The sequence below is a fragment of the Piliocolobus tephrosceles genome, chromosome 9, assembly GCF_002776525.5.
Source record: "Piliocolobus tephrosceles isolate RC106 chromosome 9, ASM277652v3, whole genome shotgun sequence".
In the NCBI taxonomy this organism is placed as follows: Eukaryota; Metazoa; Chordata; class Mammalia; order Primates; family Cercopithecidae; genus Piliocolobus; species Piliocolobus tephrosceles.
In genome coordinates, this window is record NC_045442.1 from 89,510,531 (window position 1) to 89,533,818 (window position 23,288).

At 45.0% G+C, this 23,288-nt stretch overlaps 2 protein-coding genes across 6 annotated transcripts in view; both read right to left on the reverse strand.

The window, feature by feature from the left end:
- CSGALNACT2 (chondroitin sulfate N-acetylgalactosaminyltransferase 2) overlaps positions 1–8,383 on the reverse strand; it is a 45,369-nt gene extending 36,986 nt beyond the window's left edge. For all 4 annotated transcript variants that reach the window (XR_002728226.1, XM_023198542.1, XM_023198541.1 and 1 more), the window contains exon 1: positions 8,255–8,383. The gene's annotated coding sequence lies outside the window, so the exon portion shown is untranslated. The remainder of the gene's footprint in view (positions 1–8,254) is intronic.
- An 8,495-nt stretch (positions 8,384–16,878) lies between these two features.
- Positions 16,879–23,288, reverse strand: part of RET (ret proto-oncogene) — a 52,947-nt gene continuing 46,537 nt past the window's right edge. Inside the window, exons 18-20 of one of the 2 annotated variants that reach the window (XM_023198579.2) lie at positions 22,208–22,307; positions 20,484–20,631; positions 16,879–19,094 (exon numbers count right to left, since the gene is read on the reverse strand). In XM_023198579.2, coding sequence (XP_023054347.1) covers positions 18,937–19,094; positions 20,484–20,631; positions 22,208–22,307 — 406 coding nt within the window. In that variant the 3' untranslated portion in view covers positions 16,879–18,936. Of the gene's footprint in view, positions 19,095–19,700; positions 20,632–22,207; positions 22,308–23,288 lie in introns of those variants that run through there. The other variant, XM_031936207.1, reaches the window with a different exon arrangement.

The following is a 23,288-nucleotide window of genomic DNA, read 5'->3' on the forward strand; positions in this document are numbered from 1 at the left end:
TCATACACTGCTGATGGGAATATAAAATAGTTTTGTTAATAAGTTATGAACTTAACAAGTTAGATTATTTTCTTTCTTATTTAAAAAAAAAAAAAAAAAAGACAGGACCTTGCTCTGTTACCAGAGCTGTAGTGCAGTGGCTCTATCATATTATAACTCAATGCAGCCTAACTCCTAGGCTCAAGTGATCCTCCTGCCTCAGCCTCCCGAGTATCTGGGATTACAGGTGGGAGCCACTACATCTGGTGTGATGGCTAATATTGAGTGTCAACTTGACTGGACTGAAGGATACAAAGTATTGTTCATGGGTGTGTCTCTGAGGGTGTTGCCAAAGGAAATAAACATTTGAGTCAGTGGACTGGGAGGGGTAGACCCACCCTCAATCTGGGTGGGCACCATCTAATCAGCTGCCAGTGGGGGTAGAATAAAGCAGGCAGAAGATGGAAGAGCTGACTTGGTGAGTCTTACAGACTTCATCTTTCTCCCATGCTGGATGCTTCCTGCCCTGGCACATCAGACTCCAAGTTCTTCAGCTTTTGGACTCTTGGGACTTACACCAGTGGTTTTCCAGGGGCTCTTGGGCCTTTGGCTGCACAGACTGAAGGCTGCACTGTTAGCTTCCCTACTTCTGGGACTCAGACTGATCCACCACTGGCTTCTTTGTTCCTCAACTTGTAGATGGCCTATCATGGGACTTCATCTTGTGATGGAATGAGTCAATTCTCCTTAATAAACTCCCTTTCATATATACATATGTCCTCTTAGTTCTGTCCCTCTAGAGAACCCTAAAACACTTTGCTAATTAAAAAAAATTTTTTTTTAGAGAGAGAGTCTTGCTATGTAGTCCAGGCCAAGTTTCTTAATAAGTTAATAAGCCTACTCATATGATCCAGCCATTCCATTCCTAGATACTTACCCAAAAGAAATGAAAGCACATATTCATACTATTAAAATAAGATGGAGACTAGGTCTGTAAATCTCCTGAACAGACAAAGCCAGTTAAGCCATTAAAACAACCCTGACCTTGCAAATATAAGCAATAGAAGCAAAACTTAATTTGGGCTGTTTGCAAATGTAAACTTTGGTTATTTTTTGCTGTGCCTATATTAAAGAAACATTAGGTTGGGCATGGTGGCTCATGCCTGTAAGCACCTTGGGAGGCTGAAACAGGAGGATTGCTTGAGACCAGAATTTGAGATCATCCTTGGCAATATAGCTAGCGAGACCTTGCTTCTATAAGAAATTAAAAAAATTAGCCAGGCGTGGCAGTGCATGTCTGTAGTTCCTGTTGTCCTGGTTACTTGAGGCTGAGGTGGGAGGATCACTTGAGCCCAGGAGTTCAAAGCTGCAGTGAGCTATGATCACACCAAAGCACTCTAGCCCTGTCTCTTAAAAAAAAAAAAAAAAAAAAGAAAAAGAAAAAGAAACAAACAAACTTAGGTTATGCCAATTAGAAGCCATCAACTAACTTATATAACTAGGGACTTTACAATAGGATGGACTAAACAAGGCAACTATATAAATGCAATTAATCAAATATTGTCTTTGCCTTGCTTCCTTTTAATCAAATATTGTCTTTGCCTTCTTCCTTGTTCATCCTGTAGAAGTCTTCCGCTCACATTCCTTCGGTGGAGTCTCAAATCACTTTTGATTTGTTGTTGCCTGATTCATGAATTGCTGTTTGCTCAGATAAAGCTCTTTAAAATTTTATTCTGCCTCAGTTTATATTTTAACCATACCAAAACCTGTACACAAATGTTCATAGCAACTTACATGTGTAGAGCCCAAAAGCAGAAACAACCCAGTGTCCATCAACAGGTAAATGGACAAAATGTAAAACAGACACACAATGGAACACTGCTTAGTAATAAAAAGGAATAAACTCTGACACATGCTTCACCATGGATAAATATCAACAATTACTCTGAGTAATAGGAGCCAGGCAACAGAAGTACTTACTGTATGATTCTATTTATATAAAATTTTGGAAAATGCAAGGTAATTTGTGGTTAACTGAAGGTAAATCAATCAATGATTTCCTGTAGGAGGTGGTACCAGAAGGAATTATAAAAAGGGAGGGAAAACCTTTTGGGAGTAATAGATTTGTTCATTACTTTGGTTGTAGTGATGATTTCACAGGTGTACACATATGTTAAAACTTATCAAATTGCACACTTTAAATATGTGTAGTTTATGTCAATTATACCTCAATGAAGCTGTTTACAAAATAAAGCCAAGTCAGATTTAGTAGTAGTGCCAAAAAGGCATTTGTAAAAAAAAATTAAAAAACAAAATCCTCCAGTTTGTTTACTGAGGTATAAAGATCTATTGATTACAAGTTTGCATTTAAAAAACAAAACTAAGTCCCTCATCTCCCCAAAAGTAGAGTACTACATATTTCTCTAAAGGTCTTACCATATCTTTTCTCTTTGCCTTGTGACTCGGAGACAAGAGAAGTGTTAAAGATAGTTAATTCTACAGCACTAGTCCCTTACATAATAATATGACCCTTAAGGAGTTTCTACTCAATCTTGATTATACACAATTTTTGGTACTACGAACACAAATGTTACACATCTTTTCCAGGACATGTACATTGCAGTGTGTCAAGCTAACATGCAAGACTAATCTACTGCCCTCTGAAGGATACAATCCATTTGAGTCTATTATAAAACATATTCTGTATAATCTTCCCAAATTTTCTGCAAAGAACAATTTCTCATTAAAGTTTTCAAAAACTAAATTTATAATTTTGAGTTCATTTTTTACAAAGCAAAAACAAAGTCACACAATTATTTGGAAAACATAAACCAGTCAGAAAACTAAACCATTATGAAATGTAAATATCTAGGAAGCAGGAGATTAGAATGTTTTATTTCTTGGTAAGTTCTTGATTACTTGATGAGTATTACAGTGATGCATGGGTTGTCAATATGTTACTGAATAAGTGATCTGTAAGTACTGATCATCTGAAAGCAGCACGTATTCAACAAATACTTGATTACCTACTGTGTGTCAGGCACTGTGCTGAGTACCAAGGACAAGTAATATCAAATGGATCCTTTTGACAGCCTGTTTCTGGAGAAAACTATACTCATGGCACCTGGATTTCAGCAAGACAAAGGAGAAAAAGGTGCCAAACTGTGGCACAGTAAAAACAACTTAAAGAGTCAAGTGTAACAGCTACTTAATAGCTATGTAACCTTAGGCATAACACTTTACCTCTCGGGGCTTCCTCTAAAAAATGAGGCAGTTTTGCCTGAACAGTCAATGTTCCTTCCAAGATATTATGATTCCTTTAGTTAAACCGCCCCCAGCCCCCCACACACACAATTTTTGTAGAGAAAACTTAATTTAAATGCACAGGCCATTTAATCCAGCAATTCACAATTCCACCTTCCTGATTCTATACTACAGAAGTATCCATACTACTATATAAGGTCACATTCATAGGATGTTTATCAGTGTTATATGTAAGAGCAAAATAAAAACAGAAGCAACTTAAAGTTCATCAATAAAGGAAAGGTTAAATTAACTGAAGACATTTACACAACAGAATATTTTAAAGGAATTAGATACATCTTTATGTGCTGATGTAGATAATACCTACAAAATGGTGTTAACATGTTGCAAGTATTTTTTCTCAGTTTGTCTTGTCTACAATAGGCTTGGGAGCCAGATGGCCTGAATTCAAAGATCTGCATCATGGTTTCCTACTCTTCGTTACAGACAAATTCCATAATATATGTAAACTTCAGTTTCCTCCTCTGTTAAGTGGGAATAATTACAGACCCTACCTTAGAGTATAATTATAACACTTATTCAAGTAAAACATGACAAGCATAAGTGCTCAGTAAGTGTTAGGTATTATTTCCTATTAAGCAAAGTTTTGCTGGTGGTGGTGGTAGTGGTAATAGACTCAAATCTATCAATCTTTTCCTACTTCTTGATTTTAGCTTCCCTACTCGAAGTAATACTAATAAAAGTAAATTTTCCCTCAAATAGATAGCTAATTCTTGCCATTTATCATGTAATCCATGCTCTTGTCACTAGTTTGAAATGCCACCTTTATCATTAGCAAAATTCCTATATATGCATAAGTCCATTTCTGACCTCTAAACCAGGAATCAGCAAATATTTTAGGTCAGACAGTAAATGTCACAACCAGTTGATTCTGCTTTTGTGGCACAAAAGCAGTCACAGATGATATGTAAGTGAATGAGTATAGTTGTGTTCCAAGGGACACTGAAATTTGAACTTCATATAATTTTCATGGGTCATGAAGCATTATTTTCTTTTTCTCCCCAAAGCATTAAAAAGTGTAGGGCTTGGGCACGGTGGCTCACGCGTGTAATCCCAGCACTTTGGGAGGCTAAGGCAGGCGGATCACGAGGTCAGGAGTTCCAGACCAGCCTGAGGAACATGATGAAACCCTGTCTCTACTAAAAATACAAAAATTAGCCGGGCATGGTGGCGTGCACCTGTAAACCCAGCTACTCAGGAAGCTGAGGCAGGAGAATCACTTGAACCCAGGAAACAGAGGTTGCAGTAAGCTGAGATCACGCCACTGCACTCCAGCCTGGGCGACAGAGCAAGACTCTGTCTCAAAAATAAATGAATAAATAAATACAAAATAAAAAAAATAAAAAGTGTAAAACCAGTCTTAGATCACAGGCTATACTAAAATAGGTAAGCAGCCATACTGGCAATCCCTGCTTTAACTTCTAAAAAATTGTTACACTTTAAAAATTTCACAAAATAAATACATGTGATAAAAAGGTTAAACATCATATAAGGACACACAACCCCAATCCCTGCTGTGAGCTGGTAGGGAAGAAGAGTGGGGAACAGTCAGCAAACCTAACACATCCTTCCATAAGCTCTCAGAAAAATGCATACTTCTTGATCATCCCCACTGTATAGATGAAGAAGACCAGAGAGGGAAGGGTTGATCTATATTTGCCAGTCCTTTGTCCTGATACTTATTTCTCCCTGGCTCAGGCTGCCCAAGACTCTGCCTGGACACTCCTACCTTCAGGATCTCTGTTATCTCTGTGGTTATTTCTTCTTTTCCAATTTCTAACGCCTCCTGGAACTCCTATTAGATGTATATTGGCTCTTCTAGATCTACTTTGCATGTCATGGCTAGTCTTTCCCACTTTCTTTTTCTTTCTTTCTTACCTTTTTTTTTTGAGACAGTTTCACTGTCAGGCTGAAGTGCAGTGGCAGCCTCCACTGCCTGAACAGCTGGGATGACAGGTGTGCACTACCATACTGCTAATTTTAAAAATTATTTGTAGCCAGGTGTGGTGGCTCACGCCTGTAATCCCAGCACTTTGGGAGGCCGAGGTGGGTAGATCATGAGGTCAGGAGATCGAGACCATCCTGGCTAACACAGTGAAACCGCATCTCTACTAAAAACACAAAAATTAGCCGGGCGTGCTGGCGGGCGCCTGTAGTTCCAGCTACTCAGGAGACTGAGGCAGGAGAATAGCGTGAACCTGGGAAGCGGAGCTTGCAGTGAGCCGAGATCGTGCCACTGAACTCCAGCCTGGGCAACAGAGCCAGACTCTGTCTCAAAAAACAAACAAAAAAATTATTTGTAGAGACAGGATCTCATTATGTTGCCTAGGCTGGTCTCAAACTCCTGGGATCCAGCAATCCTCCTGCCTCGGCCTTCTAAAGTGTTGGAATTACAGGCATGAGCCACCACACCTGGCTCTTTCCTACTTTCCATGTTTAAATATTCAAGAATTGATTGCTTTTTTTCATGTCACCCTGTATGTGTTCAGTAGGCATAATACCTTAACAAATTTGAAGATACTAATACTTACTTTAAAGTTTTCTTTTGTCTTACATTAGCTCCACTGCTTCAGTGCCTAGTTCTTGTATTTGTTTGGTCTAAAGCTTCTCCTAGACGCTACTGATTTCCCACAAATTTTTAGTGATTTTTGTTGTGTGTTCACATTATAAATATGCTAGTAAATATCTCAGTCCATATGAAAATCACTGTACTCCTGCTGTAAATTCACATTTGTAACTAGCCTTATAATTCAATTTTACACTTATACCTAGTGCTTGTGTAGCATGACAATAACAATGTTAAGTTCTTTGACTTGCAGTCCCACGCTTCTTCAATCCACTTTCAGTCATATCCTTTTGGTATTTCATTTCCTCTAAAAAACCACTAACTTGAGTAACGCAGTTCTTACGTAAACGTTATGCTAAACTTCAGAGTCAGATCCTCACCAGCTCTAACAGACTTGTCTAACAGTTAAACAAACAATGACAGTCCGACAGAAGACAGTCATAAATGTGCAATCCAACGGGTAAATAATAACATGGTAATGAATGAATCACTTACGTCTTGAACTCTTAATAGTTATGCTTTTTTTAAACCAACCTTGAATGTTATATTAGTTAAAATAACTAATTCTATTACATTAAAAAAAAGATGACTCCATGTTGGTTAAATTTTCTGCCTTTGGTTCGTGATGGTATGGTTGGTAATGACTCCATGTTGGTAATTTTCTGCCTATGTCATGACTCAGTCATTCTATAGCTGACAGAAATGCATACAGATGCTCACCAAGACATTTAATTTACAAGGATGTCCACAGTATTCTTTTTTTTTCTTTTTGAGACTGAGTCAGGCTCTGTCACCCAGGCTGGAGTGTAGAGGCATGATCTTGGCTCACTGTAATCTCCACCTCCTGCCTCAGCCTCCCCAGTAGCTGGGCTTACAGGCATCCGCCACCACACCTGGCTAATTTTCGTATTTTTAGTAGAGATGGGGTTTCACCATATTTGCCAGGCTGGTCTCGAACTCCTGACCAAGTGATCCACCCGCTTGGCCTCTGCAAGCGCTGGGATAACAGGCCTCAGCCACCATGCCGGGCCCACAGTATTCTTAATATCCAAAATACATCACATACAAAAATTGGGAACAAAAATGTCCATCAACTGAAGAGTAGTCACATATTATTCAATGGACTATTACACAATAATAATACAATACCATGAAATAGCATGGGTGTGTCTCACAAACAATATGCCGAGAACACTATGCAATCCATTAACATGAAGCTCAAAACAGAGAAAACTAAAAGCTGACAAGAGAAGTTAGAATACAGATGGGAAAACAGGGATATAACTGACTTGGAAGAAGCACAGGCAAACAGGATGATGGAAATGCTCTACGGTTATAATTTGATATATCTAGTGGTTCCACAGGGTAATAAGTAAGTAAAAATTCATTGAGCTGTACAATTAAGATTCGTGCTCTTATTGATTTCATATGTATTGTATGCCTCAACAAAAACAAAGAGAAAAATGCAGCTTCTAAACTGGTTGGAACTGTGCTTAGTTAGGCCAAAATCCTCTGAGCCACAAATACTGGAAATCCAACATCTTTTTTCATTCTTTTAGTTACATGACAACTTTAAACAAATGGTACAAGAATAATAGTACAAAATGAACGCTAACACTCAGTTCTAAAATACTTGGCATCTTACTTCCAAGATCGAAAATACTAATTTAATACAACTTCAAAAAACAACATTAATTACCAGACATGAAGGCCCTGCTCCTGCGAGCCTTGAATGACGGTGAAACGTCACGACATCCCACATCTATCTCAAAAGCACGCTAGAAAATGTCTCCAAGTTTAACAAGCCAAGGGCTCAGGAAGAAAAGCTTCAGATGTATAATCAAACTATCATACCGCCAATACCACCATCACAAACAGAAGTATCACTGTCGTGCTTCCTGCACTGCTCAAGGGTAGGGTCATTTTTAAGATGCATTCTCCGACAACACCAGAGGCTTCCCGTCTCCTCCGCCCCACTGAGCCCTCCACGACCGAGCATCTTTACCGGCCCTCGCTCTACCATCTACAGATAAAGAGGGGCTGCGGGCAGAACTATTTTAACGCGATGACGAGGTCACCGCTGACTAAAGTTTATCCACTGAGAGGAGCAGAGATGGTGATGAGTTGGTAAAAAAAAAAAAAAAAAAAAAAAAAAAAAAAAAGACCAACACTGACACGCGAACCAACCGTCTCTGGCTGCGCTCTCCCCAAAACCGGAGCCTACTCCGGCAGGCTCATCCCTGAGGGACAGGGCCCCCCGCAGGACCCGTCCGCGAGGCGACCCCACCCGACCAGACAGAAGCCCGCAGCCTGGGCGCCCGCACCGCCCAGGCTCGAGCCGGCGGGAGTCGCGGGCGGGCAGGCGAGACCGGGCCAGGTACTCACCGCGCTCGCCCGGTCTGCGCTCCACCGCCTCCTGCGCCGCGGGCACACCCGGGCGGCAGGCTGCCGCCGCCGACGCCTCAGTCACCCACCCCGCCGGGCGCGCCGCCGCGCCTGAGCGGCCACTTCCGGCGCGCGCGAGGAAATGAGGCCGCCTCGCGCCCGCGGCCCCGCCCAGGAAGCTCTGCCACTGGCAGCTGGGTGCCGATTCATCACCCACGTATTAAAGTATCTGTGTGTGTGCCTCCAAAAACCGTTTGTGGAGGCAGCAGAATGCCCGAGGCAGGAAACCGCTCCGGCCTGCAGGCGCCAATGCCCGGACTCGTGGACCGCAGCGCTGTCCAGCCCGGGAGCCGATCCTGGGAGCCTGAGCGGGGCTGCGGGGCCTGCGTGGCAGCCGAGCCGAGGACTTCGGGCCTGGGGGCTGTGGAACATCCTTTGGCGCTGGGCCGCCGGCAGCCGTGGGCGCATCACTGCATTTCCCTGGAGGAGTTCCCTGATCTGTTGAGGGAGTTGAGGCGGACACGCTGGGAAATGGCTTCGAGCTCACACACTGATTTTCGTGAGTGGGAAGAGAAGCCCTTTTCTAGGCGTCTTCCATGCCACTGCGTGTTCCAGGGTCCTCTCCGGGCACTCTGTCTCCCACGCCACCCCGAGCACGGCCTAAGCGGGCGAGCGAAGGCGCGGCGGCGCTGAGAGCCGGCTCTGGTGGGCGCCGGGCGCGTAACCGCGGGCTGGCGGGGGAGAGGACGCTGGGAAGCCCTCCAGAAAGAGGAGCCACCACCGAGCAAATTCCCATCTGCCACGCACAGCTGAGCCTCTCCCTCCGCCGCCAGCATTATTTTCTTTGTCCTCCTAGTCCTATAAACGCTGGGTTTCCTTTCTCATTCATGGACTTGTTTTCTCCCTGGATACGTCTTAGTGCTCCTACCCTGTGTCCGCACGTCTGGCACACGCGCGGCGGGCGCTGCCTGAATACCCGAATCCTCCCAAGCACCTGTGCAGCGGCCACGGCCCTCAGCTAGCGGCGAGCAGACTGAAGCCGCAGGGTCAGGGTTAGTTGCCACATGTTTTAAATTGCTCTTCGAATCTTCCATTAGAATTGTTTTTATTTATTTATTCATCTATTTTTTGATACAGGGTCCCGCTCCGTCGCCCAGGCTGGAGTGCAGTGGAGCCATCACTGCTCACTGCAGCCTCCCCACCGCAGACTCCAGAGATCCTCCCGCCTCAATTTCCCGAGTAGCTGGGACCACAGATGCATGGGACCACAGGTGCATGCCACCACGCCCGGCTAACTTTTAGGTTTTTTTTTTTTTTTTTTTTTTTTTTTTTTTTTTTTTTGGTAGAGATGGGGCCTCCCTGTGTTGCCTAGGCTAGCCTTGAACTCCTGGGCTCAAGCGATCTTCCAGCTTCGGCCTCCCAAAGTGCCGGCATTACAGGCATGAGTCACCCCGCCTGGCAGTTGTTTTTAAACTGAGGTTCTCGCATCAATGGATTTACATTGTTACTTTTTAATGATTTTTTTAAGTAGCCAAATACTAAATGTATGTAATTTGTGGAGAGAAGATAATGCATGATTCAAATTATGTGGCTGATCATGAGTGATACACTGGGATATAGTTGTAAAATAAGTAGTTCCCCTAGGGAAAATATTGAAGTACAGCTGTGTTGGGTTTAATATCAGAAAAAATGTAATTAAAAACATCTCCCCCCAACGACTTCCAATCTGATACTTAAAAAAAAAAAAAAAAACAAAAAAAAAAAACTATAAAAAGTTTCCCATCCCTTTCGGGCCTTTTAAATTTCTACCAAAAGCAAGTGATGCTGGCTGATTCCCCTGCTATAGCAAGTTGTGAATAAATAGCCTTTGCTGGTTTCCACAGTTTTCCTGGTGATCCCATGGTAAGTCTGTACTGCTTGTACCTGAGGTCCCCAGGCTTCCAACCGTTGTGCCACCCAGAGGCCCCTCATGCCTCCATGTTCTCGTCCTATCAAGTGCACCGATGTGGTCAGCACTAGGGCTAGCCTCACTCTTCGTGGAGGTCTCTGGCTTATTCTCAGTTTTGTACTCTGGTTGTTATTGATTCTCATTTGTCTGGCATCTCTAGTGGAATCAGGCCATTCTTTTTCATCCCTTTTCACTGTATTTTGTGTTAGTGTTTAGTGTTGTGCTGTCAAAAAGTGCTGCTTGTCATAAGGAAACCATAGGAAAGGACACAGGCATGGGGCTCATAAGCCTCTTATTTGAGCCAGCCTGGCAGCCCATGAGTTAGCAGTTCTCATCACACCGGCCATACCTGGACAAACTTTGCTGTGGGTTTCCGGTAAAACTGAATGAGGTTCTCCTTCCATCTCACTTTCATGTCCTGAGAGACACAAACATTCCATTTCTCGCCAGCCTCACCACCCAGCATTCATGGTGTTGTCTAAGTTTAAATCTTCTCCTCCTCCAGGAAAAGCTCCTGCTTCTTCAATATGCTCTCTTAACAATTCCAATTCTCATGCCCATCTCTGAAAAGCATTAACTTCACCAAGGTTGATTTGGTGAAGATCTTATTTGGAGAACATCTAACTTGAACAAAATTGCTCATTTGAGAGATACCTTAGAAATGAAAGGCAGGCCGGGCGCGGTGGCTCTTGCCTGTAATTCCAGCACTTTGGGAGGCCGAGACAGGCAGATCACAAGGTCAGGAGATCAAGACCATACCGGCTAACCCAGTGAAACCCTGTCTCTACTAAAAAATACAAAAAACTAGCCGGGCCAGGTGGCGGGCACCTGTAGTCCCAGCTACTCTGGAGGCTGAGGTAGGAGAATGGCGTGAACCTGGGAGGTGGAGCTTGCAGGCGGAGATCACACCACTGCACTCCAACCTGGGTGACAGAGTGAGATTCTATCTCACAAAAAAAAAAAAAAAAAAAAAAAAAAAGAAATGAAAGAGAATAAGATTTCTCAGGCCCAGTGAGCAGCCTTTTTTGATTGGTAGTCAGAGGTCTCCAAATGATATTCTGATTCAAAAGTGCTTCCCTGAAAGACTCTTTGGCTAAAGCTAATGAGCGATTTGGCAAATTTAAGCAGCAACAACCTAGACTCATTTTCCTAGTAAATCCTTCTCCTGCTTGTCATCCATTTGCTTCCCTAATACAGCTCTCCCTCTTCTCCCCCTTATCCTTCTGATCTCTTTCCTTCCACACATCTGTCCACACTTTCCTTCTCTTTCTCTTGTCCAGATCCCTGCCCTTTCACAACAACCCTCCTATGACCCCAGAATGCCAGCTGCCTCTCTGAAGGCCTATCCATCCATGAGCCCCGTATACAGACAACTATGGAATTTAAACCTTAGACCCAAGCTAAATTAATAACCAAAACTAAGGATTTCCCCAAACCCGGGCAACATCAGCAACTATTCATAAAATAATTAAAAATACTTTGGCCAGGCACTATGGCTCACACCTGTAATCCCATCATTTTGGAAGGTGAATCAGCAAGGACTGCCTGAGCCTACAAGTTCGAGACCAGCCTGAGCAACATAGTGAGATCTCCATCTCTATGGAAAACAACAACAACAACAAAAACCCAGGCATAGTGGTGTGTGCCTGTAGTCTTAGCTACTCGAGAGGCTCAGATGGGAAGATCACTTGAGCCCAGGAGGTCGAGGCTGCAGTGAGCTGTGATTGCACCACTGCACTCTAGCCTTGGTGGCAGAGCAAGACCCTATCTCAAAAAAAGTGGCTGGGGAAGCATGTGACCCAGTGTTACCTAACCCATATCAACTTGTACACACATTGACCAGAACCTTGCATGCTAAATCCTGAATGGCAAAAGTTGACCAGACTCCCCCAAAAGGGATCCTAGGATCGCACTGTCCACAATAAAACTCAGAGTTAACAAAGAGGCTCAAAACAGGGCAGTCTTCTAAAAGCCATACCTCAAACATTCCCCCCCCCCCCACAAAAAAAAGGTTAGACCATAATCCAGTGTCATGCAAATAAAAAAAAAAAAAGATGAACCTACAGTATGTTTTTTGGGATAGGCTAGAAAATACATTGTACCATTTGGGAGTCTAGAAATTAACCCTTTCATTGCTTGTTTTCAAGGAGCTAAACCTGAAATTGGAGACCTAATCAAAAACAGAAATGAGAATGGGAAGTAACCCCTTAACCTGAACTACAACACCTGGCAGACATTTTAAAAGTGCTTTAGAACAAAAATAAGACAGGACTCAAAATTAACTTGTGGCCCTGCCGATCAAACTGCTGGGTGGCCCCTACCCAACCAGTCAGCTACTGACAAGGGCAATTATAGATACTGTAAACAGAAGGGACACTGGGAAAAAAGATTGTTCAATCTTGAAAAACAAAAATCAAGACAAAAAGAAAAATCCCTCACTTCAGATCAATGAGGTGCATTGGGGAAAGGAAAAGCACCAGTATCCTGCAATACCTTTAAACACCTGCCACACATTAACCATACATACAAATGGTGCGTTGGTTTTCCTAGGATTGCTGTAATGATTTACCACAAACTGGTTGGTGTAAAACTACAAAAACCGTAACATCACCCTTAGTTATTCAGCACTCTAACTGGGGAGTTACTGACTCATTGTTTATGCAAACAGTCAGAGCAATGTTCTCATCTGTGGGAATCCTGTTGTCATAAACTTATCATTAACCCTGGCAGAAGTCATTAGCAATGCCACTTCTTCACTAGATGGGGCACCTATCAGTCTCAACTCATTGGCATGAGTAGTGATGGACAGTCTCATTGCTGTAGATTTCTTGTTGGTTGGTGAAGGCCTCTGCCACTGCCAATACTGCACCTGGACCAGTGAAACAGAAAGGTAGAACAGGCCACAGATCACCTTGAGGCAAAAGCTATTTGGCTTTCTAAGGTTGATCCTCATGGCCTATATGGGATTTGCTCTTTGCCTGCATTGGTCAGCTGAGGTTTGCGTTCTAAGCGTGTCATAGAGACAGTTGCTTTTGTTTCTGTCATAGTGGTCCTGATGTTGTTCCACTGCATCCCATTCTTGTCAAATGAGCACTATGATGCTACAACAACAGAAAGATCAAGATCTCACAGTACAGTTAACCGGAAAGACAACTGAATAATCTCTGAGCAGTGAAGAGCTGGATCTCTAGACTTCCTTGAGTCGGCCAACCTTTTACAAACAAGAAAATGACCAAGAAGGGGGACTGAGAGACTGAACATGCAAACAGACAATGGCCAGACCACATATGGCCGGAGGATTTGGATCAGATTCTCTGCAGAACTAGCCAGGAAGCTAAACCATAGCCTCTGCAACAATTATCCCAGAATGGTTAGAATTTGGTCACGATCTACAAGCTTCCCTATTTTTTGCCCTCTGAACTAAACAGAGAAAGCCACCTGTGTCCCCCAAACCAATCACATAAGAGGCCCTCCTGGTTAGCTGCCTCCAGCTTCCCCAGGCCAACAAGCCCCAATCACAGCATCCCCGAGGCCTTCTCCTCACCCTCCCCACCTTTAATTTTTTACTGTAAGGCTTTCCCACTCCTCTGCCTGCCTTGAGTGTCTGTTTTAAGTGATGCTGGCTCACTCTCTTGCTATAGCAAGTTCAGAACCAATGGCTCCTGTGGGTTCTCATATGGGTAGCCTTTGCTTGTTTCTACAAAGTTAAAGATTATAGGTAATTGTGTGAATATCCCTTTAAAAATAGTGTCCAACCACACTTCCTCTACTTTTTCCAGTGACTATCTTGTGAGACACTAGAGCTCTTCCATCCTTGGTGTCATTCCTATTTTTAGAAATCATTTGCTATGATCTTACTTTTCTTCCCAGACACTGAAGTCCCTCAAACCCTCAGTATGCTCCTTTACCATGGGGTTCTAAGCAATCTAAGAGCTTCAGGCCCTGTGGCCAGAGTCTTTAGGAAAATTCTCAAGCTCTTGAAAACTCCCAGAAGAAAGGCACAAAATACGGAGCAAGGCACACGCCCTAGGGAGAGTGGGTGCTGCCTGGCTCCCTGCAGTCCTCTGACCAAAGTCTCTTGCCCCCAGAGACCCCTTCTTCCATGGGAGAATACAGAAAAGGATTGATGTGCAGGTGAGAAAATCGAGCAGCCAAGAAACAGGTTGCTCTGATTCTGTTTACATTGACAAAAATACACAAAAACTTGAATGTTTTAAAAGAATTTCATATTTTTATTCAAGAAATCGACAGTCTGCATGGTAAATATTGTCTGTATATGAAATATCAAACTTGTTTCCTTCTTAAACAATGAAAAATGATTTTTTTAGTTTAGAATTCACTTACCTTGCTTGCCAGCCAGCACATTTTTAGCTTGAACTGCTCAGTGTCATCTGAGAGGATGCAGGTTTATGATCTCTCTTAGTGTGGTAGTCACAGTGGCTGGGGTAGTCTTAGACCACAAGCTCCCTCCATGCTGAACTTCACATTTCTGCAGCCCCCACAGTGAGATGTGCCCCCATAAAGGATCCCCTGCCCGGGGTCCAACTGAGAGATCTCACTTGGCCAGGTCCTGTGATTTAACACCTCAGAGACATCTGCAAAAATACCTGGTCACTTGACACAGCACTCAAATTTGTAGTTGCAAAGATAAAACGTGATTTCTCCAGGGTGTTTAGAGTGTTTGCCTCCTTAACTCCTGGGAGCAGCCTGCCCTAACAGCCCTCAGACGGCCACTACCTGACCTCAGCAGCAGGACACAGTAGTAGCCCCACGCTGAAAAGTTCTCTACACGTAGGTTCTTAAGACCTCAGCTAAGATGATCCTTCCTGAGTCCCAGTTCCCTGAAGAGGTGGGAGACTCTACACAGTTTCCGTCAAGGCTGCTGCTGTGGAGAAGGGACAGGGCCACAGCAGGCAGCCCTGGCAGAGAGGGTGCTTTCCCTGCAGGCGCGCAAGCCTAGGACACGCACCTGGAGCATCTTCATGTGGAGGATGCCAGGGGCCACACACACACACTGCGGCATGCACCCTGCAGACCCACCTTTCCACCTTTTTCAGGGCCACAAAGGTTGGGATTCCCTAGGACTTCTTAGAACCGCCCCCCAGTTGTGAGGACCACTAAACACAGGCGAACCTCAGAGATAGTTTCAGACCACCCCGGTAAAGCAAAGAAGATTGAAGATCCTAAATAAGTGAGCCACACAAGTTTCTTGGTTTCCCAGTGCATATAAAAGTTACACTTAACACTGTACTGGAGTCTGTTAAGTATGTGACAGCACTATGTCTAAAAAACAATGTACATACCTTGGTTTAAAGATACTTTATTGCTCAACAGTACTGATAGAGAGACATGAAATGAGTGTGGGTTGTTGGAAGAATGGCCCTGATAGACTCCTGATGATTCAGTGTTGCCACAAAATTTCAATTTGTGAAAAACACAATAAAGCAAAGAGCAATAAAACAAGGTGTGCCAGACACTATGTGTAAACGCACCCGAGGCAGGGAGAGGCACTACTAACTGCTCCACCTGCCTGCGGGAGAGGCTTTCTTAAAGTTAGAAATTGTGCTTTCCCTTCAAAATTTCTTTTGTATATGAAGTATTTGTTCAAGCCCTGTTCTCAGGCACATTTCAGCTAGATTTCTGACCACATAAGCTGGCCTTGTGGTGGGAAGAAATCCTTCGTGAAGGTTGGCAGAAAATGTGTTTTTAGGGGAAAATAAAACAGTAAACATACACACTCAAATAGTCCTAATGTAGAGTCTACATTGGGGTGGCTTTTAGTATTAACTTTTCTTGGCATAGATTTCTACTTTCAGAGGTAAAGGCCATAGCAAACAGCTGGCTCTGGAGATTACGTTCACTTCCAGCTCCTGTGGTCCAGGTTGAAGGAGGAAGCCGTGAGCAGACACAGGCACCCACGGCTGGGAGGCGGGGCCTCATGGGCCTGGGGCAGGCACTGGAACAGGTGTGCAAAGGCCTGTGTGTACACCACCTGGCAAGGCATGCAAAGGCCCACGTGTACACACATGTATGCGTGTGACACAGGCCCTTGCCATCTGATACAATGTAATCGCAGATGAGACTGATGTTGACAACAACTCCCATTTGTCCACTGACCCACCAGCTCCACGCCCAGCATGAGAAGCTCAGAGAATTCCTCGGGAAAGACATAAACAGAAGCAGTGAGTGTGTCAGGCTTCATGGTGGTCAGGATAGCATTTTCCCTCACACTTCTAATGGCCTTCCTCAGGACTAGGCATTTTATATTCTCTCTCACACACTCTAAGGCCAACTTCAAAAGATCAGCAACAAGTAAATTGCTAGAGAACTGTGAAGACCTAAACTCAATGCTGGCTGCTGCTTTGTTCTAGGGATCAACACCTTAAGGAAGGGATTCCTTGAACAGTGGAGTTAGCTGAGTTTTTCAGTTTCTATCAATGTGCCTATTCATATGCAAATGTACCAGATAAACCAGCGATATCACGGGAGCCCTTAGTCCTCAACCACTACTGATGCCTCAGTGGTTATCATGACAGAATTCTTTGTGACGTTTTAAATATTTAAAACGATAGATTTCTGATTTTGTAGTTTCCATACAATATTTAAAACATCAGAAACTACAAAATCAGAAATCTGTTTTCAACTAGAATGTTAAAAAGAAAAAAAAGGTTACACATTTTACGATACATGATTTTATTTACACAACTGATTTTCTTAGTCACCTTGATTACAAAAAAAGGAACACGGTCTGGTTTAATGACCTTTCATAAATAGATTTTACAAATTTTAATAACTGACAGATTGCTACTTAATACTCAGTAATACTTAATACTTAGTAACTTCTGCATATATGTGTATGAAAACTCCAATAGAGCTAATAAGGATGGGGACTTTTATAACTCAGGAATAGACAATTAGGTTATTGGTCAAGGATAAATTCCCCATCACTGGGTCAGCTGTTTAGACCTGGAGTTCTTACCCTCCTGAGAACAAACCTGTTGCAGCAATTCACACTTACTGTGTAGGCATTTTTAATAATTTGAGAGAGTTTATTCTTATTTCTGCATTTAGTAGGCTATCATTAAGCATATCTGAAAACCAAAAGTTTACCATGTCTATAGATATTTGTAAAAGAACTTATCACAGTGTATCTGAAAAACAGCCCAAATTAGAGCCAGGTTAGGTGTCCACCAAGCATTTTTCAAACTCTCCCTCTGGGTGTGTGCACACACACCGTAACGCTCTATTACGCACGCATCCAAGCCTTGGCCTCACAAAATGCCATAATTTTGCTGTTTTTGTGAAATGCATATATAAAATACAGTATTTGAGACTATTTTAAGTCCTATCAGTGCTTTTAGTCTGAAGAGCAGGCAGTGTTTTGGTAATCCGACTCTTTTCTGCGAAGTTACAGTGCTGACGACACAGCCAGGAGAGCTGCTGGGACTTCCCAGAAGCTGCCCCCACAAGACTGGAGGAGCGTTGTGCGTCTATGACCACAAACAAGCAATGAAGAATGACAAGAAGCTTATGAGTCATGGTCAGAATCTAAGAAACAGACATGTCTTGTAGCAGCATTAAATTACAAACACAGGAAGAACTGATCCATGGGCCTTTCACACAGGCTCTATAAGAGCCAAACACCATCTTTTTCACATCAGAATTGTAATCAGAGGTGTAGCAATCCTTTGTCATTGTCATTGCTACTTCTAACACAGCTAGTTAGCCTGCCCCTTTATGAGTAAGTTGATAAGATTCAAATTAAAGTGAGTACAAGCCCTATCTGCTCCTAACAGGTCAGAGGAGCCACTGCTTTTGCCTCTACTTGGCTATGGGGTGTGCTGCAGGCTGGTGGCAGGTGGCATTCACAGCAGCAAAGCCTTTGCTGTCAGCAGTCCTGGGACTCCAGCAGCCCCCTTTCTTCACACTGTTCTCATCAGGGGTAGTGGTTGCTCGGTGCCGAACACATGAGGATGATGTGGTGGGCCCGGGGGACAAATGTGTCTTGTGAGCCCTCTTCCCTGATACCACCATCCACACAGCAAAGATGGCATCAAATCTCTCCATTGTGCTAAATCTAGGAATCATCTTAATCATGATGAAAACCAAATGTCTTCCTAAGAAAAGGTTGCATGATTAAAAAAAATCATTCTCAAGATCTCGAATGCTGAGCCCAGGCCCATCCTTGGGTCCCCTCTGCCCCTCCAGCCCTGGAGGGGCATTGACACTACCCCCAGGCCCTCCCAGACTCTCATTCTGAACAAGGACAAGTCATCTGGGCCAGCATTTTTCCTACTGCCTTTTGTGTGTGTGTGCTTCATGTTTAAACTTTTTTGCCTTGTTTGACGGCAACCAGAAAAATCCAACAGTTCAGGTCCAATTTCATACACCAGGTAGTAAGCAGTGGACCCACACATGTGAACACAGAACGTTGGCGGTCACTGATGGACACGGACCAATACCAGGCGCTGCTGGGCACTGAAGAGAAAGGAATGCTTAACCACTAAGACTCAGAGCTCTTATCCAGTGTGGCATGTCTGCTAGGAGGGAAAATCACCGGCTATCGGAAGTAAAACCACCTTGGAAGTTAAAACAAGCTACCAAAAACGAGTCTGCCGCCTGGGAACTGAACATGGCTTGGCCAATGTGACGTTCACAAAGAAAGGGCCGGTAGACTTTCCATTCTCAGCATGTTTCTTCCCCTTGTGAGTTCATTACCTTTCACAAAGAAATGTTAACTATCAAACGTGTCCATTAATTTTGCCGCTGAGGGTGAAAGCATCCAGTTAGCATATACACTATCATTTGCATATCTTGGAAACCCAGTGTTAGTGCCATCAGCTCTCGTGAGTGGTACAGGACTCTCTCCAGGCCAGTTCGGGTCTGACATGCCTAAAAATGAAAACAGATCATTTGTTCTGCACTGAAGAACCAAAACTTCAAGTGCAGACAGTAAGGCCTTGGCAAAACTCCCTTTGATGTTCAAACCAAACTCATGGTTTCTGTGCCAATTATATTAATGGTTTTGTGCTTCAGGTTTCCAAAAACACTGTTATCGTTAAGGGAAATATCATGTGCTCTCTTGGTAAATGTAACTTAATAGACACTACCAATTTTGACTTTTATGAGCTTGAGACTCTCAAATCTGATGTATATTTGTCAAACTGCTTAACTTTTTCTAAGGCAGTGTAGGGCAACAGCACACTGCTACACTCAATGGCTTACTGCAGCGGGAACGTTCTATAAAACGTTCTCTAACATAAAGGAGGCACTCGTCTGTTGTCTTGAGCCTACAACGGAGAAGAGGACCTTCCAAATCGAGGGCGCACGCGGGCCAGCCTCATAGCATCGTCAGCACAAATGGAGTGTGGCACTAGACACAAAGCCCGTGAGGAGTCAGTGAGTCAGGAGGCATGCAAAAGGAACCGTCTCAGCTTGAAAAAATGCTTGAAACTCCAAGATTTCAAACAACCAATGATGAAGTTAGGAAACAGAAAAAAATTTCAAGTATTTAATCGAAGACAAAAGAAGGAGTTTTGGCAAGAACCATATTTACTGTCCATTGCAAGACCACAGCACCACAGACTATGTTCTTTCAAAAAGCAACTGCTCCGGCTTTAGCACTGACTTCATAAGTGACAACTGTCCTGAAGGTGGGTAAGGCAAAGGATGTGAAAACAGCAGTGGGGGTGTGTCCTCCCAGGGCCGGCCAGCTCCTGCAATCTCACTGCCCCGGATGGAGGACATGCAACTGGGACTGGGGCTGAGGCTTGGCCAGTGGCCGCTGGCCAGTCCCAAGTGGCCTCTGAGAGGCACTGGTCTGCCCAGGAGGGGTCTGGGGGAACCTGGCTGTGTTCCCAGTGCAGGGTAGGTAGTGCTGGCAGCTCCTTTCTCAACTGAATGCCTCCCCAGATTTGTAAATTTATCCACGTAGTTAAAGTAGAAGTACTATGACTTGATTCCCACCCTAGAAATGCCTTATTCAGCCTGTTCTTGGTCTCCCCTGAGAGTTCTGCCCTGATCTGTTTTTTCCTCTACCATCCTAAGTTGCTGGGCGATGTGGTAATTACACTTATTTTCACATCCTTTTAGAAAAACATAGTTGCAAAAATGCCTAAATGTAAACTGGATGCAAAGTCAGACATTTACAAATAAAAAGGTTCAGAGCAAGACTTTGGTTTTGTTCAGACCAGAAACATTTTTAAAAAGCATCACAGAGAGGAAGGATAGTGCAGAGGGGACAGCGGTGCTAGAATCTAGTAAATGCATGGGAAATTCTACCATAGAGTTTGTTTTCAATCCATGTGGAAGGGAGGGCTCGAGGGAGGGGGGCATTATTACAGTCCACCAGGGGTGTCTCCTCCTCTGAGAGGCCGTCGTCATAAAGCAGGGAGTCGGACGGAGTGGACGCCGCAAGGTCCAAGTAGTCCTGGAAGAGAGAGACGGCCGGTCACTCCACGCCATGCGCCACGACTAGACACAACTCAGGTCCCCTGCTGCCCGCAGGGCAGAGGCTCTGGCTGTGTCTCCACCTCACACCAATCTCCTGGCCTCTCCGAGACCAAGGCCAGGCTGCGCTAAGCTCCCAGGACTCCTGGCTAGCCTGGTCCTGCTCTGAGGTCCCCCTGGGTGTTGTCTATTCTGTCTCTTCCCCTGGAAAGTCACCTCCCTGGGGACAGAAATGTGCTCCCTCAGGGTCCTATCTCCAGGGCCTGGAGGGCAGCCCCGGGGGATGCCTCATTCAGCCGCCTCTGGCCCAACTCGGAGACGGGTGGCAGGGAACCGGCCCGCTGACAAACCCTTGGGCTCTGGGGGAGCCCACTGCAGCCACATGCCAGGATGCTGCCCCAGCCTGCAGGATGTTTTCCAGCTTTCCCCAAGGATCCCTGTCATCTAGAACATCACGTCAGGGCTAAGACTTCTGAAATCTGACAGTGCTGTCAGGGTGCACATGACCCTGCTACAGGCACAGGCTCCCCAGCACGAGGGGCCACTTGCATCTGCTCCTTTCAATGCCCAGCTTGAATGTGCACAGAGGGGCCCAGTGTTTTCCTGGCTGTTTCTCAGCACTGTTCTAGGAAGGCCAGCACCAGTGATCACTTCTGTTTAGAACCACCCTGCATTCTCAGGACTTGGCGTTTTCATCCAAGCGAGACAGTGATGTGAAGTGTTCCTACGGGGTCCTAGGTCCTGCATCCTGCTATCCAAGTCTGAAGAAGTGACAATTCAGTAAATGTGCCAATGTTAAGACAAGGTCTGTGTGTAAACCCCGTGAGGACAGGGCTGTGTTGGTCTTGTTTATTTGGATTCCCAGCCTCTGAGACACAGTACAGGTCCTAGCAGCTGCCTGATGAAACTGGTTGAAAATGTGTAGAACTCACAAACTGTACTTCCAGGCATGCGGGCTAACTCTGGTCACCCCCTGATAAGCTTTGTTTTGCCTACATTTGGCTCTGGGAAATTTTAATGAATTGTTAACAATAAAAACTGGGAGACAACATAAACCTCATAAAATGCAGACGACCCGGTCCATTCCTGGCTCCTTTCTCTGCAGGCCACAGGTACTCCAATAAGGAACCTTTTGGAGGGGCCTGGCTGTTTGCCACAGTCTCCACTGCTCCTTACTCACTGCCCTCCCCCAGCCAGGCTCCCCTCTGGGCATCTGAATTTTGGGCACTTGCTTCAACTCGACTTTCTCATTTTCCATTATGGAAAACAATTTTTTTTGGCTTTGGAATATTTTCCTCCCATGCCTGTCTGTAGAGAGCTCTTCCTAAATGTCAAAAATCTTGGTTTCTTCATGACTTGAAAAGAAGCCCAAGCAGCCTGGCCTGAGAAAGGTTCAGTCTGCTGTCTGCACGCAGGGGAGAGCATGACTGTCTCTCTCTGCACAATCCCACTGTGGCCTCACACTGGGAACTCTGAGGGCTAAAACCACTGCCTGGGGTGAGGCTGGAGTCTCCCACGCCACTTTCAGCTTGTGGGAATTGGCCCCAGGCACTCACTCTGCTCTTAACCATCATCTTCTCCAGGTCTTTGCTGATGTCCGCAAACACCGGCCTTTTGTCTGGCTCCTGCTTCCAGCACTGCAGCATCAGGCGGTACCTGGTGGGAAGAGCAGACAGGCCAATGTGACCCAAGCAAGGCCAGGTCTCGGAAGGACAGCCCACCACAGTCACCGCACCCTGCACCCCGGGCCCAGTGTGCTCTGTCTCCAACCCCAAAGCTATTTCTGCATCGCTGACATCTCCTCTGGGCCTTGCTGGGACTGGGGCAGGGCCTATCTGCAGGATCCCAGCCCGTGGGCCACTGTGCTCAGGTCTCCCAGAGCTGTGGTCCAGAATCCTATAGGCTTCCCTTCCCTCCAGGGGAGATTCATTTTTACTTCCCTTGCAAAGACACTGGTAAACAGCTCACTGGATATTATGCCTGCTCTGGCAGCTAAGTGATAAGTGCCAGTCCTTAAAACTCTCAAGAAGGATGAATTGACTGAGGGCTTTTAATTGTGGAGACAGACAAACAAGAACCTTTGGCAATCACACATCTGTCGTGCACCGTCCTTGCTTGCCTGGGTGCCCAGGCAGACCGCAGTGCTCCAACTGGCCACCAGCTGGGGGCCCAGGGAGGCGGTGCCTGGCTTCTTGGCCCAGGATGCCCCCTCCACGCCCCACTCTATGGAATGCATGGACCAAGCATCTCTGCCTCTGGGCAGCCCTTTCTCATCTGTTTTTGGCCTGGTTTCTAAGACCATCTCTCCCGAGAGTGTAAAGGCTTCAACCTCTCAGGTTGCAGCCCAGGCTGCCCCTGCCTGGCTCTGCACCTCCACTCAGGCACCCCTTAACACATGCCCCCTGGGCCATTTGGAATTACCAGCTCCTCCTCAAATGTCGTGCTGGGACAGCTCTCAGCCCTCGAGCTTGTATTGCACTAGTCCCTGCTCTTGCTCATTTTTATAAGACCTCCTAGCAAGCCCACCAGCCCTCAGCAGGGTAGGACTCCCAGCATCTACGGCAACACCCAAGGATGGCTCTCTAACCTCTGCCCTGCCCACTCCCCACCCCCAACTTCTCCTGGTTTCTCCTGGGG